The sequence below is a fragment of the Pelophylax lessonae genome, assembly GCF_965119305.1.
Source record: "Pelophylax lessonae genome assembly, chromosome: 2".
Classification (NCBI taxonomy): domain Eukaryota; kingdom Metazoa; phylum Chordata; class Amphibia; order Anura; family Ranidae; genus Pelophylax; species Pelophylax lessonae.
In genome coordinates this window covers 250,489,859-250,507,475 of record NC_138769.1, presented here as the reverse complement: position 1 = coordinate 250,507,475, position 17,617 = coordinate 250,489,859, and the positions used below count along the sequence as shown (strand labels likewise).

Genomic DNA, 17,617 nt, shown 5'->3' with positions numbered 1-17,617 from the left:
TGTATGTGTGTGTATATATAATAATTTTTTTGTTTCCCTATTAATTTTGACTGTTGACAGACCCACTTTTGTAATCGTATCAGTTACTTCAAGTCATATTTTCAATAGCCATTGCATTGACTTATTTTTTGTTTTGTTTTTTATGAATAGGTGGTCTGGACATGCTCATTTTGAACCACATTGGTTACACATACTTTGATTTCTTCGATGGAGATGTGGATCATATAAGAAATCTGCTGGAAATTAACTTTCTAAGTTATGCAACTATGACAGTGGAGGCTCTTCCTATGCTTAAAGCAAGTGGTGGCAATATTGTGGTGGTCTCCTCCTTTGCAGGTACCTTCAAATTTATAAAATAGGAGTTCAGCGCTTAATGAACACAAACATGTTTGGTCTGTTTTAAGAAATTATAACAGCCAGGATGAGGCTATCGGTTCCAGAATATACATGCAGATTTCCAGTATGAGATCAAGTGTTGTAGACAAATGTTAAAGATGTAACATTAAAGTTACATAGTTAACATAAAGAAGTCCAAAATGTACTTTGTCATACTTCAGTATATCCTGAATGCCCCAGTATGTATTACCACAAAGAAACTACATCTCTACTTAGGGAAGTTAAAATTAGTAAAAAATAAGGGACTCAGGGTACAAATAAACACATTAAATAAATGAATGAGATAAACTACACCATTGCAAGGCAGAGAATATAGAAACACACTGGAATCAGGACAAGACACTGAAGGACACTTTGTTCTATGTTCCTAGTCCCTTATGTCTCTTTGCCTTTGGCAAAAACAACACAAGACTAATGGCAAGAAGGCTTAATCCAAGTACAACAGACAAAGCTAAACAAAGGAAAAAGAAATGCAAAACTAGAATGAACTAGAAGATGCTGACAATTCTCAGGAGCTCAGAAACAAGGCGCTGGAATGCAAATGATGTCATAAAGTAGACCAGCTACCTAAAACTGCTTACAACTGCCACAGGTAAAAGAACAAGCAACTTTCAAACCCCTTCACCCCAAGAAACTCCAGGAAAAAAAAAAATAAACTATACTCCTCTTAAGCCGGCCATAGATGGTTCAAACCATCTACTGTATGGGCAGTCTGAATGTACTCAATCAATCCATCGATCCACTTGAGTACAAGAAGCATGATGAATTTTCAGCATGGGATTATTGCCAGCTGCTATAGCAGCCAGCAATAGTCACTGTGTTCTCTCCACAAGGACCGTCGGGAGGGACAATGGCTCAGAGGAGATTTTCCCCTATCAACACAGAGGGGTTGATTTACTAAAATTGGAGAGTACAAAATCTGGTGTAGCTGTAGCCAATCTGCTTGTAACTTCAGATTGTTCAATTAAGCTTTGACAAAAAGAAAAATCTGGAAGCCAATTGGTTTCTATACAGAGCTGCACCAGATGTCACACACCCCACCCTGTTTTGATAGGAGAATCAAGGGTTGCAGGAAAGAAAATTGCACCATTACAGATCATGGAAAAGCTGAGACAGGACTCCCACGCTAAATAATATATTTAGTTCTTGCCTCTCCATGAGTGAAGCCAGGCAGGATCCAGTGCCATATCAGGACTTTGCTACTGTTTGGAACTCTAGCTAGATTTGTTTTACTTTTCTGCTGAGCTACTGGACACTTTTATTTTTTCTATACGACTATATGGAACCTCGGCTGAAAAACAAAGAATGATCTTTTACTAATGAGCTGTGAGCTAGATAGGGGCAGACCAGTGGATGTGGTGTACCTGGATTTCGCTAAGGCTTTTGATACAGTTCCCCACAAGCGCTTAATTTATAAAATAAGGTCTGCAGGTATCGACAGCAGGGTTTGCTCTTGGATACAGAACTGGCTAAAAGGGCGTGTCCAAAGGGTGGTAATAAACAGCGCATACTCAGACTGGTCTGAGGTAGTAAGCGGGGTCCCCCAAGGCTCAGTCCTGGGACCAACCTTGTTCAATTTATTCATAAACAGCATTGAGGTCGGGGTCAGTAGTTTGATATCAGTTTTTGCAGATGACACAAAATTAAGCAGGGCAATAACTGCACAGCATGAAGCAGGTATCCTACAGAATGACCTGGACAAAATAACGGAGTGGGCAACGACATGGCAAATGAGGTTTAATGTGGAGAAGTGTAAGGTTTTACACTTGGGGACTAAAAACATAAAAGCACAATACACGTTAGAAGGGGAACCCTTGGGGGAATCAAAAATGGAGAAAGATCTGGGCGTCTTGGTTGATGATAGATTAGGCAATAGCATGCAATGTCAAGCAGCAGCTGCCAAAGCCAGCAGAATATTAGCATGCATAAAGAAAGGGATGTATTCCAGAGATAAGACTATAATCCTTCCACTTTATAAAACTCGGGTCCGACCGCATCTGGAGTATTCTGTCCAGTTCTGGTCGCCAGTCCTCAGGAGGGATGTGTTGGAGCTGGAGAGAGTCCAGAGAAGGGCAACTAAACTGATTAGGGGATTGGAGGACCTTAATTATGAAGAGCGTCTGCAATCGCTTGATTTATTCTCCCTGGAGAAGAGACGCCTGAGGGGGGACATGATAGCAATTTACAAATATCTCAATGGGGATTTCAGCTTAGAAAAAAAGCTGTTCAATCGAAGGGATTGCACGAGAACTCGAGGGCATACAATGCGATTAGAGGAGAAGCGTTTTACTGTGAGGGCTACAAGATTGTGGAATTCTCTACCACAAGAGGTGGTTTCTGCAGGAAGTATGGTGGCTTTCAAAAGACTCTTAGACGTACATCTCAAGGATCAGAACATTCAGGGCTATGTGAGATGATTACAGCCACACACACCTACACAGGTTGAACTGGATGGACTATTGTCTTTATTCAACCTCATCTACTATGTAACTATGTAATATGCTTGGTCTGTACTGCCATCCTAGACAGTTTTAATGACCCAATGAGAATCTGAATCCTGACTTTACTTCACCCAGTGCATTGAAATCTGTTTTGGGTGCACTGGCTTATAAAGAGAATTCCCACTACTAATAACCGATTCATGTTTTTTGCCTGCAGGTAAAGTTGGATTACCGCTCTCTGTGCCTTATTCTAGCACCAAGTTTGCCCTTGATGGTTTCTTCAGCTCACTGAGAATGGAGTTCCACCACCAGAAAGTTAATGTCTCCATTACTTTGTGTGTTCTCAGCTATATTGACACAGGTAAATCCTAAGCAATATATTCTTTGCATTTGTTAACCCTATGCAAATAGTTATGCCTTCTTTATAATATACTGTATACTTTCATGTTATGTGCTGCATTTTTCTTATGGTTTAAAAAGCTAATTATTCAAGAGGAGTCCTTTTCAATAGTATTTGGTAAATTTACAGTATTAACACATTGCAAAAGGTTCTCAGTTTATCCTTTTATGTATACATTAAACAATGCTTAAATCTATTTCTAAAGCCCAACTTGGGCTTTGGGCTTGCCTATGTTGTCCCAGAAGGTGGCATTCTTGGTGGCTATTACATCGACCCGTAGGGTGTCGGAGTTGGCAGCAATATCCTGTCATTGCCCCTACTTAGTGGTCCATAGAGATAAAGTGGTTCTTCGTCCCTGTCCGTCATTCCTGCCCAAAGTTGTCTCTGATTTCCATTTACAGTGCCTTGCGAAAGTATTCGGCCCCCTTGAACTTTTCAACCTTTTGCCACATTTCAGGCTTCAAACATAAAGATATAAAACTGTAATTTTTTGTGAAGAATCAACAACAAGTGGGACACAATCATGAAGTGGAACAAACTTTATTGGATATTTCAAACTTTGTTAACAAATAAAAAACTGAAAAATTAGGCGTGCAAAATTATTTAGCCCCTTTACTTTCAGTGCAGCAAACTCTCTCCAGAAGTTCAGTGAGGATCTTTGAATGATCCAATGTTGACCTAAACGACTAATGATGATAAATAAAATCCACCTGTGTGTAATCAAGTCTCCGTATAAATGCACCTGCACTGTGATAGTCTCAGAGGTCCGTTTAAAGCGCAGAGAGCATCATGAAGAACAAGGAACACACCAGGCAGGTCCGAGATACTGTTGTGGAGAAGTTTAGAGCCGGATTTGGATACAAAAAGATTTCCCAAGCTTTAAACATCCCAAGGAGCACTGTGCAAGCGATAATATTGAAGTGGAAGGAGTATCCGACAACTGAAAATCTACGAAGACCTGGCCGTCCCTCTAAACTTTCAGCTCATACAAGGAGAAGACTGATCAGAGATGCAGCCAAGAGGCCCATGATCACTCTGGATGAACTGCAGAGATCTACAGCTGAGGTGGGAGACTCTGTCCATAGAACAACAATCAGTCGTATACTGCACAAATCTGGCCTTTATGGAAGAGTGGCAAGAAGAAAGCCATTTCTTAAAGATATCCATAAAAAGTGTCGTTTAAAGTTTGCCACAAGCCACCTGGGAGACACACCAAACATGTGGAAGAAGGTGCTCTGGTCAGATGAAACCAAAATCGAACTTTTTGGCAACAATGCAAAACGTTATGTTTGGCGTAAAAGCAACACAGCTCATCACCCTGAACACACCATCCCCACTGTCAAACATGGTGGTGGCAGCATCATGGTTTGGGCCTGCTTTTCTTCAGCAGGGACAGGGAAGATGGTTAAAATTGATGGGAAGATGGATGGAGCCAAACACAGGACCATTCTGGAAGAAAACCTGATGGAGTCTGCAAAAGACCTGAGACTGGGATGGAGATTTGTCTTCCAACAAGACAATGATCCAAAACATAAAGCAAAATCTACAATGGAATGGTTCACAAATAAACATATCCAGGTGTTAGAATGGCCAAGTTAAAGTCCAGACCTGAATCCAATCGAGAATCTGTGGAAAGAACTGAAAACTGCTGTTCACAAACGCTCTCCATCCAACCTCACTGAGCTCGAGCTGTTTTGTAAGGAGGAATGGGCAAAAATTTCAGTCTCTCGATGTGCAAAACTGATAGAGACATACCCCAAGCGACTTACAGCTGTAATCGCAGCAAAAGGTGGCGCTACAAAGTATTAACTTAAGGGGGCTGAATCATTTTGCACGCCCAATTTTTCAGTTTTTTATTTGTTAAAAAAGTTTGAAATATCCAATAAATTTTGTTCCACTTCATGATTGTGTCCCACTTGTTGTTGATTCTTCACAAAAAATTACAGTTTTATATCTTTATGTTTTGAAGCCTGAAATGTGGCAAAAGGTCAAAAAGTTCAAGGGGGCTGAATACTTTCGCAAGGCACTGTAAATGAGGACATTGTGTTGCCTTCCTTGTGTCCAAGGCTGGCTCATTCCAAGGAGTTTGCCTTGCACATCTTGAATGTGGTGTGGGATTGATTAGCTCGGTGGTAGGCGTGGATGATCCTTTTGGGGGGAGTGTTTACACAGGGAGATAGCCGAGAAGTGGTTGCAAACAACAGTTTGGTTTATTCTTGCAGTTTACTTCACACAAGTGCAAGCCTCAAAAACAGCCAAAATAAAATAAAACACAAAATAAATCCTTGCCACTGTGGGCAGCTACCTTCTCACACACCGGAACCTATCTAATGAAGTCTGTCCCCAAAATACTGTTGGGCAGACTTGGCTGATCATACAGCAGACACTCAATAGTCCATTTATTTTCTTTTCACATAGAAATAGTTCAAGACCTCACCTTGAGTAGTCTTCAGTCTTAATTAATTTCCCCTTCACACAGGAAATGTCCATTGGTTTCTTTTCACCTAGAAACGATCCAAGACCTCACTTCGAGTAGTCTTCACACTTGTTACCCTCCTCAGCCACATCGCTTCAGGAGGTCTTCCCCATGCTCACACAGCTTTCAGGGGGCACACATCTGACTGTCCTCCTCTCCCCATGCCCACACAGCAGCAGGAGGCAGCAATCCTTAGACTTCCTTTGGACAAATTATAAAGGCCTTCATTTCCTCATTCTGAACAGCTGAATGGTTTTCAACTTCCTGCTGGCTATCTCTGCAGCCAACACCCTATAGTAATTGGTGAATTTTCTAAACCAGGTGGAAATGTACCAGGTGGAAATGTATCTCCTGTCTGTGACTACATCCACAGATTTACCTGACTTCCTGTCACAATGGTTTGAGCTAATCAGGTGTATCTGGCAGACACAGAGTCCTTTCGGAGGCCAGACTCACTTTTTGTGGTTACACAAGGACCAAAGAAAGAGCTGGACGCTTCTTTGGCTATTTCTAGATGGATCAGACAGACGGCGCATTCTACTCAGGTGTTTAGTACTTCTTGGGCCTTCCGTTATCAAGCGTCAGTTTCTCAAGTTTGCAAGGCGGCCACTTGGTCATCGGTGCATGCTTTCAGTATGTTCTACAAAGTTGATATTTTAGCATCTGCGGATGCTTCTTTTGGCCGCAAGGTTTTGTAGGCTTAAACATATTGGACTAGGTGGGACTTTAAATGAGACCCAAGCTGGTGTTGCCCGGCGTCTCCATCCCTATAACAAAAAACAAAATGAGGTTGAAGGATTGTAAGAGGTGCCTGAAAGTCAGCCAGCCCCCAGTCTGATGTACTCACCCTCCAGTCTGTCACCAACCAAATAAAACCTGTCTCTTGGTACAAAGAACAGGGGTTTAGTTGACACACATTTGCAAACGCATGTGAAAGCTGCAGAGCCACTTCACGGCACCCTGTTAAATCTGCAGTCCTACACTCTTAATTTAGTGTCCTCACACTGGAGGCACATGGCCGCTAATGGGTGGATGGGGGAACAGGTGAGAGGGAGACAGCCCAACCTCCCCCAACCCTCCCCCATCCCCCATCTCAAAGACTCAAATAATTAGGTTATAACCATGGTGCAAACTGGAAAAGACCAGCTGAAAAGCATTACACCTCCATCCCCTTGGTGGATGCAGTATATAGATAGGAAGGGATTTTATGTATGGGGCATGGCCTGTAAAGCACACTGCCTTTGAAATCCCTGATTTCCTCTTTGGGACTTTATGTGAGACAAGCAGGTCATGCTATTGGTCTCCATCCCTATATACGGAAAACACTAAGGTCAAATCAAAACTGCATCCACCAAACGATAGAGAAATTGGATTTTTGTACTCACCGTAAAATCCATTTCTCTGAGTTCGATGGACACTGCACCCACCCCTCTAAGGAGTTTTTTATACTTCTAATACTGCTTTCTACTAAATTGAATACCTATAGCAGAGAGAATACCTATAGCAGAGAGGGGGATATTTACCAGCTAAAGGTTGGCACATGGGCGTAGCCAAGTTTTTATTGTTCTGCCTAGTCGATGCTGTGTCCGTCGATGAACTCAGAGAAATGGAAATCTCATTTTTCTGACCAAAGTTCCACTTTACTTTGACCTATTCTAAAAGACCTGTTGTTACCATGACTGCTTGACGGACATTAGTCTGATCGAACTTCCACTCAAGGGCATAGCCCATTAAAGGCACTAAATGGGGGTGGGCAAATAGGACAACTCTTCATCTAAAGCTACAATTCCTCAGATATTACCTCGGAGTAAACCTTTTATTCATTTCAGGACCCTCTCCCTCACCCCATGCATACATAGCCAATCATCTTATAGACGGTTTAATTTATTGCTTAGGTCTACGCCCAAATCACTGAGCCATGCTCCCTGCAGTCAAGGCTTCCTTCTCCTATGGGAGCCTTCACGATTGCTTAGTGTGGTATCTTTTAGAAGAACTGGTTGTTGGGGTCAGGCATCATAGGTAATGTTTATTCCTCAACTACCTGCAGTTGTAGTCAGTCTAGGCTACATGCAACAATCACACAGGATATCATGCTGTTGCATTCTTCAATGCAAACCTACCTCTAATATTTTTTTTTCAAGCACTTGCTTCCTAAATGTTTTCCTTTGTAGGGAGACGCAGCACTAGAGGATGTACTGGCATATGCCATGTCTCAGGCAAAATGGCCATCAGTGAAAACCACACAAATGCTTTAGTGGTTTCTTTTTATTGCTTTAAGATGCTAATCCTAGATTTAAAATGGGTTACCAAGAATTTAGAAGTATGTTGCAACTTACAATGTGTATATATAAATATGTATATATAAATATATATAATATACATACACTATATTACCAAAAGTATTGGGACGTCTGCCTTTACACCCACATGAACTTTATTGGCATCAAAGTCTTGGTCTGTAGGGTTCAATATTGAGTTGGTCCACCCTTGCAGCTATAACAGCTTCAACTCTTCTGGGAAGGCTGTCCACAAGGTTTAGGAATGTGTCTATGGGAATAACTGACCATTCTTTAAGAAGTGCATTGGTGAAGTCAGGCACTGATGTTGGATGAGAAGGTCTAGCTCACAGTCTGCACACTAATTCATCCCAAAGGTGTTTTATCGGGTTGAGGTCAGGACTCTGTGCAGGCCAGTCAAGATCCACCCCCCCAAACTTGATCATCCATGTCTTTATGGACCTTGCTTTGTGCACTGGTGGGCAGTCATGTTGGAACAGGAAGGGGCCATCCCCAAACTGTTCCCACAAAGATGGAAGCATGAAATTGTCCAAAATGTCTTGGTATGCTGACGCCTTAAGAGTTCCCTTCACTGGAACTAAGGGGCCAAACCAAACCCCACACCATAATCCCCTATCAACCAAATGATTTGGACCAGTGCACAAAGCAAGTCCTAACCTCAACACTTTTCAGATGAAATAGAGCGCAGACTGCGAGACTGCGCTTCCGAAAAAATGGTCAAACCTTTCCATAGACCAACTTCTAAATGTTGTGGACAGCCTTCCCAAAAGAATTGAAGAATTGTTATAGCTGCAAAGAGTGGGCCAACTCCATATTGAACCCTACGGACTAAGACTAGGATACCATTAAATTTCATGTGCATGTAAAGGCAGGTGTCCCAATACTTTTGACAATATTGTGTGTGTATAGGTATATAGTATCTCACGAAAGTGAGTACAACCCTTACATTTTTGTAAATATTTTATTATAACTTTTCATGTGACACCACTGAAGAAATTACACTTTGATTCAATGTAAAATAGTGGGTGTACAGCTTGTATAACAGTGTAAATTTGCTGTCCCCTCAAAATAACTCAACACAAAGCCATTTTATGTCTAAACCACTGGCAACAAAAGTGAGTACACATCCTAAGTGAAAATGTCCAATTTGGGCCAAATTAGCCATTTTCCCTCCCCAATGTCATGTGACTCATTAGTGTTACAAGGTCTCAGGTTATTCAATTTGGTGTTATCGCTTCCACTCTCTCATACTGATCACTGGAAGTTCAACATGGCACTTCATGGCAAAGAACTTTCTGAGGATCTGAAAAAAAGAATTGTTGCTCTACATAAATAATGGCCTAGGCTATAGGAAGATGACCCTGAAACTGAGCTGCAGCATGGTAGCCAAGACCATACAGTGGTTTAACAGGACAGGTTTCACTCAGAACAGGCCTCGCCATGGTCGACCAAAGAAGCTGACTGCACGTGCTCAGCGTCATATCCAGAGGTTGTCTTTTGAAAATAGACGTATGAGTGCTGCCAGTATTTCTGCAGAGGTTGAAGGGGTGGGGGGGGGTGGGGGTTGGTCAGCCTGTATGATGCATAAGAAAGCCTGCAAACAGTTTGCTGAAGGCAATCAGAGTACGGACACGGATTACTGGAACCTGTGGTCTAAAGAGACCAAGATAAACCTATTTGGTTCAGATGGTGTCTAGCATGTGTGGCAGCAACCAGGTGAGGAGTACAAAGATAAGTGTGTCCTCCCTACAGTCAAGCATGGTGGTGGGAGTGTCATGGTCTGGGGCTGCATGAGTGCTGCCGACACTGGGGAGCTACAGTTCATTGAGGGAACCATGAATGCCAACATGTGCTGTGACATCTTGAAGCAGAGCATGATCCCCTCCCTTCGGAGACTTGGCTGCAGGGCAGTATTTCAACATGATAACGATTCCAAACACCTCCAAGACGACCTCTGCCTTGCTAAAGAAGCTGAGAGTAAGGCTGGCCATACACTATACAATTTTCTTGTTCAACTTTCCTTTAGATTTACCAAAACCATGTAATGTAGGGTCAATCCTAAACACTTTCAATTTGTATGCAATCAGGCAGGCCCTTGCACTACATAGTTTAAGGTAAATCTAAAGGAAATTGAATTAGAAAATTGTATAGTGTATGGCCAGCCTTAAGGACTGGCCAAGCGTGTCTTCAGACCTAAACCCTATTGAGCATCTGTGGGGCATCCTCAAAAGGAAGGTGGAGGAGCGCAAGGTCTCTAACATTCACCAGTCAGGGCTGTTTGAAGGAATTTGGGGGCCCCGAGCAAAATGGACATGGAGGCCCCCCCGCACACACGCAAAACCTACAGGAACCACAGCATAGCCATACAGTTTAAGTATCTATCTATCTATCTATCTATCTATATATATATATATATATATATATATATATATATATATATATATATATATGATACAGACAGACAGACAAGGAGAGGGAGAGAGAGAGAGGAGGGGGACAGATAAAAAAAGAGACATAGGAAGACTAAGATTAGAAGGGAGATAGAAAAAAAAAAAGAAAGAAGTTTTCAGACCTGTCGGCACTTGGCAGATGTAGACACAGAATGTCCTAGCAGCTACTCACCCTGATGCTATCTGCTCCTCACTCATCCACACCAGCTGCAGGAATTTTAATTGCATTTAGAGCCCTGCTATCTGTATACAGTAGGAGCTGTGAAGTCTGCACTGTCCATGGGCTGGTCCATACTCTGCTTAAAGTCTACCTGGTAGGCCAGGGATCTCTCTTGTGTCTGCAGATCTTATCAGTCTTTTTACAAACCTGTTGAGGCAGAGAGGGGCCCCCTTGAGGGAGATCCCGATAACAGTGTCATTGCACTTTACTGCATTGACGATCAAAGGGGCGCTCACAGCCTTACACAGTGTCGTTGCATTTATTCTTAACCAGTCGTTGTCTTAGGGCCCCAGGCCAGCTCGGGGCCCCAAGCAATTGCTTGGCTTGCCTGCCTTGTAGCAAAGGGCCTGCCACCAGTTCTGTGATGTTATCATGGAGGAGTGGAAGAGGACTCCAGTGGCAACCTGTGAAGCTCTGGTGAACTCCATGCCCAAGAGGGTTAAGGCAGTGCTGAAAAATAATGGTGGCCACACAAAATATTGACACTTTGGACATTTCCACTTAGGGGTGTACTCACTTTTGTTGCCAGTGGTTTAGACATTAATGGCTGTCTGTTGAGTTATTTTGAGGGGACAGCAAATTTACACTGTTATACAAGCTGTACATTCACTACTTTACATTGTAGCAAAGTGTAATTTCTTCAGAGTTGTCACATGAAAAGATATAATAAAATATTTACAAAAATGTGAGGGGTGTGTACTTTTTGAGAGTGTGTGTGTATGTGTGTATTTATGTATGTATGTATATGTATATATATATATTTTTTTTTTTTTCCTTTTTAATCTTTTTCTAATTCATTATTGCAGATACTGCTTTAAGTCTCGTTTCTAATGTGATTCAGCAGCCTGCTGCTCCAAAGGAGGAATGTGCTTATGAAATTATTAAAGGCGGAGCCCTGCGTCAAAGGGAAGTATATTACCAATTTGCACATACCAAGATCCCAATGCTCTTAAGAGACTGGGCCCCTGAATTTTTAGAATATCTTGTGCTTAAAAACTACAATATGGATTCATTCGGCAAGAAGGAATAAAAAGCGATGCGTCCGCAAAGGAAGAAATATTAAATATTTTTAAAAAAATTGCTCTAAAGACTTTTGTGAAGAAGAAAAAAATTATTCATCTGTAACTTTTTATTATAATGACAGACATTCCAAATGCAGTAAAACGTGAATGATGATCAATTACTGATAAATAAAAAAGTTCCTCATTTTAATATTGCATAGAATGTTTTACAACCTTCTAACCAATGTGTAGAATAAACAAAAAACTATCCCATTCTGCTGTGTACTTTCACATCAGATTTAAACATTCTTTTTTTTTTTTTTCAAGATACATGAGGTGTTGCTGGGAGAAAACAGGTATATTTCAATAAACATTGTCATTTATAACAATAAGAAGTGCTTTAAATACAAGTAATATGTCTAAAAATATCCATGAATAAAAAAATACACATAGTGGCGCAAGCAAAAAAGCATAAGGAAACTAATGGATGTCCATAGGGCAGTCTTACAGACTACCCCTATTGTCCATGTTGTAGATGGGGAACAGTCTTTAGCTCAGGACCAGCCTGGAGGGGAGCAGAAGCAGTCTCCAAGCATGTAAAGAAAAACAGAGAAAAGACAGGCGCCTCTGAGTTAGGACTGTAAAAGTTTAAAGTTGCAGAGTACAAAAAAACGTACATAGAAGTAAGTGGATACAGATGCACAGGTGATCCGGTGTCCAGGGTCTACTCCAGAGCATATAAATAAGCATGGCCCACTCCCAATACACTAGCTTGACAAAGGAGCGCATGCATGCTCCGAAACGCGTCGCGAGCACACCGGTGGTTTCCAGACTGCGGCGCTGCGGCTCATCTCAGCCCTCGGATTCATTCTTCTACGTCATGACCACTTCCTGCTGGACAGGAACACGAGACGAGCAACTACAGCGGACCCCAGAAGTATCTCCATGCAGACCCTGGACACCGGATCACCTGTGCATCTGTATCCACTTATTTCTTTTTAATTTTTTAATGTACTCTGCAACATTAAACTTTTATAGTCCTAACTTTGTTTGTCAAAAAATATCAGCTGGTATGGCAAAGGCTGACATCCTACATTCTATTTAATGAAAAGTGAAACATGATGGGCTGCTAATGGCATTAATAAATTTGTTGTCATTTACTTTTTTCCAATTTTAATGTTTCAGACCCAAAATTTGACTTCCATATGTTTATTTCAAACTGAAACAAACAGAAGAATATGTTAAGCGTTTAAGGCCTCATGCCCACTGGACGCTCTTAAGCTTTTTTTCTGCCTCTAAACACCCCTGCATGTTAGCCTATGTATTTTACGCACACATAGGCATTTAGAAGAGTTTAGTGGCAGGAGCATTTAAAGGGGGAGAAAAAAAACCCACTGCCAGTGCGTCCAGGAGCAGCAATTTTTTGACTGAAAAAACGCTTGACGCTTGACGCATGTAGACATGTGTAAACGCATGTAAGCACTAGGCGCATTGGGCACTTGAGCATTAACCACTTAGCTCTGGAAGTTTTTATGCCCTTCATGAGGGGGTGATCAGGGATTTTGTTTGCAATTACAATGAGCTTCATCTTCATTCTAACAGCAAAATTTTCAAACTGTCATGAATGGGTTACATTCATTACAGCTGTGATCACTAGTGATCTCTGATTGGCTACAGCTAATCACATGGTACAGGGTGCTGTGATTGGCCCAGGTACCATGTAATAGCTGTAGGCCAATCCCAGCATAGGAAACTGCTGTTATGAATGAATTTATCATAACCGCTTTGTTGAAGTGATCATGTGATCACAAAGCGATCACATGATCACCGGGCCCTGAGTACCAGGATCCGCAATCTGCTGTGTCCGGTGGACACAACGGTCGTGGGGTGGTAGGGCGCTGGACAGGGCCATAGAAGGTCCTTAACCCATCAGCAGGCCCGGTATCTACTCCTTTATGCAAGGAGGAACAGGATGAGCACTGCCAGAGCCCTTCAAAATGACCTTCAGCAGGCCCTGGTGTGAATGTCTCTGTCCAAACAATCCAAAACAGACTTCATTTGGCTGGCCTGAGGCACCGACGTCCTCTAGTGGTCCCTGTGCTCATTGCCTGGCATGGTGGAGCTCAATTGGCATTTGCCATTGAACACCAGAATCGGCAGGTCTGCCACTGGCGTCCTTTACTTTTTACAGATGAGAGCAGGTTCACCCTGAGCATGTGACAGACGTGAAAGGGTCTGGAGAAGCTGTGGAGAATGTTATGCTGCCTGTAACATCATTCAACATGACCGGTTTGGTGGTGGCTCAGTGACTGTCTGGGGAGGCATATCCATGGAGGGACACACAGACCTCTAAAGGCTAGACAATGGCACCCTGACTGCCATTAGGTATCGGGATGAAATCCTTGGACCCATTGTCAGACCCTGCGCTGGTGCAGTGGGTCCTGGGTTCCTCCTGGTGCATGGCGATGCCCGGCCTCATGTGGCCAGAGTATGCAGCCAGTTCCTGGAGGATGATGGAATTGAATGGTCCCCACACTCCCCTGACATAAATTAAATAGAACACCTCTGGGACATTATGTTTCTGTCCATCTGACAACGCCAGGTTGCATCCTTTTCTGTTCAGGTGCTCAGTGATGCCCCGGTCCAGATCTGGGAGGAAATACCCCAGGACACAATCTGACATCTAATTATGAGCATTGTCAGGCATGCATACAAGCATGTGGGGGCCATACAAACTGCTGAGTACTAATTTGAGTTGCTGCAATGAAATTTAAGCAAAATGGACTAGCCTGCTGCATCATTTTTTCACTTGGATTTTCGGGGTTTCTTTGAATTCAGACCTCTGTAGGATAATTATTTTCATTTCCATCCAACGATGTGGCATCCTTTAGTTCCTAACACCTTACCTAGTCCGTATCAGTATAGATATCCAGCATGATATTTTTCCCCATTAAGATCTGATGTTTCAAAGTGTTCCTTTTAAGAATCGGTTCACACTATGGCGATCCAACTTCGGGGGCGACCTGTGAAGTCGCTTGCACCGCGACTTCGGCACAACTTGCACGGACTTCACATAATGGAAGTCAATGCAAGTCGCTCCGATGTTGCCCCGAAGTAGTACAGGAACTATTTGACTTGAGTCGCTCCTATTAGAACTGTTCCCGGAGCACAGAATGGCCCGCGACTTGTCAGGCTGACCAGTCACCTGACAAGTCGCGGTAGTGTGAACCGGGACTAATTCTTTTGAGCATTGTGTATATAAATAACCAGCTATATGGTTAGGAAACAAAATATCGAATCCATTTTCAGAATAACAGACAGAAGAGATATTTTTACAATTGGGTTGATCAGGAGGTTGAATCTGGTACATATCTTCAGACTCTGAGATCAACGTTTTTATATTTAGAGAAAAAAAAATGTAAAAATGGGCCTAAATCTACCCTTACTCCTCCCTTCGTATTACTTTTTAATACTGTTGAAAGTACTGTAATAGATACAGACAGACTTTCTCCATAGAGTGTAGTTAATGTCACCCAAAGACAGACAGACAGAAAAAAGTTAGTTTAATCATCTTTGAAATGTGTACAGCTGGAACTCAAGAGGTTAACCTAAAGAAGGCAGTGTCACTCAAGACAAATACTGAAAGGAGGAAAGAGTAGAGAGGAGAGGCGGAAAGGCTGATGTTGTGGCTTTCTTAATTTCCTGTTTTAAAAAAAAATGCAAAGTGACAAGTGAATGAGGTGATCAATGTAAAAGTGTCTCGTGTAATGCAGCCCTGAGAGAGAAAAGAGCCGTTCTAAAGAGTGGGGACATTCAGTTTGTCACCTAACTGAACTGCGCAGGTGACAACACAGCAGTAAGTTTCATGTATAAAGCATTTTGTGGGCACCAGGTCAATGAAAGGTGGGATTTTTAATTCATTTGGTTTCTTGAATTGTTTTGGGTTGTTTTATGCTTCTGTAGTGTCAGTTTACTATCACCTAATGGAATTGGGTAGAATTGGTGAGAGACCTAAATGAGATCTGTAGACCTTCACAAATCAGACCCCCTCCTCTGAAACATCTTTAACACAAAATACATGAAAACCTTGGAGACCCCCACTTTGTATGTGTGATCTGGGATCTCTTACCAATCATATTCATTAAGAGATAGGCGATGAATGAACCAACGCTCCTTTGTTAGTTCAAAACTGAAATATCTGTTAAGGGTGGACTGCAAACTGTGCTTGGACTCATGCTATATATTCTTCATCTGCATAGTCTGACAATATAAAAATGATATTTGGGCAGTAAAGCACACTCAGGTTTGTTTGATAATGCATTGAAAGCAGCAATGGCATATGCTGATCAATAATGACCATTCATAGTTCACTGAGGTGTTTAATAAGTACGTCGTCTATAAAGTACCCTGCATCCTAGGACTGCATGCCCTCTAATAAGCAGAGATTATTTGCACCTCACTGAAGCAGGTATTTGTTTCATGTTAGAACTCATTATTATTATTTCCTTATTCAGTTATATAACAGTTTGGAATTTGCTTTTCAGTATAGATAGAACATTTTCCCTGCTTTAGTAAAGGTTTGAAAATTGATGGTTCATTTTTTGGTGGCTGACAGTGCATCTGCAATGTATCAAAGTATGTAAAGCATAAACTTTTGTTTTTCTAGTTTTGGATACAATATGGAAATATTATAATCCCTTCTGTGTCCCCAATGGGGAGGTCTCGAGATCTCCCCTCTCTTTTAAGTTTGTCATATAGAGGTTTATTTACTAAAGCTGGAGAGGGCATAATTACCGTATATGCCGGCGTATAAGACGACCCCCTAATTTTCCAGTTAAAACAGGTTTTGGGCTATACTCACCATATAAGACTACCCCCCTACCCCATGATGGGGTCTTGTCTAGCAGCCATTTACACCCACTAATCAGACAGGAGTATAAAATGTGAACCTAAAGAGGTAGAGGACTCCAGGTTTAGGGCTACCAAGCTGGCCCAAAACAAACCCCCCTACTCCATGATTGGGTCTTGTCTAACAGCCATTTACACCCACTAATCAGACAAGAGTATAAAATGTAAACCTTAAGAGGAAGAGGACTCCAGGTTTAGGGCTACCAAGCTGGCCCAAAATGAACCTCCCTACTCCATGATTGGGTCTTGTCTAACAGCCATTTACACCCACTAATCAGAGAGGAGTATAAAATGTGAACCTTAAGAGGTAGAGGACTCCAGGTTTAGGGCTACCAAGCTGGCCCAAAACAAACCCCCCTACTCCATGATTGGGTCTTGTCTAACAGCCATTTACACCCACTAATCAGACAAGAGTATAAAATGTAAACCTTAAGAGGAAGAGGACTCCAGGTTTAGGGCTACCAAGCTGGCCCAAAACGAACCCCCCTACTCCATGATTGGGTCTTGTCTAACAGCCATTTAAACCCACTAATTAGACAGGAGTATAAAATGTAAACCTTAAGAGGAAGAGGACTCCAGGTTTAGGACTTCCAAGCTGGCCCAAAACAAACGTTCCTAATCTATCAGCCCGCTTAATGTGCGGTAATACTGTATGTACCGTAGCTTCGGCTATATACAGTATACTGTGCTGTGCCAATCACGGTGAGAGATGTATTTTATTAATGAATACAAAGCCTGCTCAGATTGGTGGAGTCAGAGAGGTGGGGTGATAATGTTACAACCTCTGACTCAGCCAATCCGAGCTGGATTTGTATTTATTAATAGAATGCATCGCTCGCCGTGATTGGCTCAGCGCGGTATACTGTATGTAGCCGAAGCTAAGGTACATACAGTATTACTGCACATCCAGCAGGCTGACAGATTAGGACGTTCGTTTTGGGCCAGTTTGGTAGTCCTAAACCTGGAGTTCTTTTATATTCGGCGTATAAGACACCCCCCCCCCCCCCATTTTTTGGGAATGTTTTAAG

At 42.2% G+C, this 17,617-nt stretch overlaps 2 protein-coding genes across 2 annotated transcripts in view; both read left to right on the top strand.

Moving 5' to 3' along the window:
* Positions 1 to 11,747, top strand: part of HSD11B1 (hydroxysteroid 11-beta dehydrogenase 1) — a 70,369-nt gene extending 58,622 nt beyond the window's left edge. The window contains exons 4-6 of the mRNA XM_082245671.1: positions 151 to 336; positions 3,055 to 3,198; positions 11,487 to 11,747. Coding sequence (XP_082101797.1) covers positions 151 to 336; positions 3,055 to 3,198; positions 11,487 to 11,710 — 554 coding nt within the window. The 3' untranslated portion in view covers positions 11,711 to 11,747. The remainder of the gene's footprint in view (positions 1 to 150; positions 337 to 3,054; positions 3,199 to 11,486) is intronic.
* A 3,651-nt stretch (positions 11,748 to 15,398) lies between these two features.
* Positions 15,399 to 17,617, top strand: part of TRAF3IP3 (TRAF3 interacting protein 3) — a 175,590-nt gene continuing 173,371 nt past the window's right edge. The window contains exon 1 of the mRNA XM_082245836.1: positions 15,399 to 15,537. The gene's annotated coding sequence lies outside the window, so the exon portion shown is untranslated. The remainder of the gene's footprint in view (positions 15,538 to 17,617) is intronic.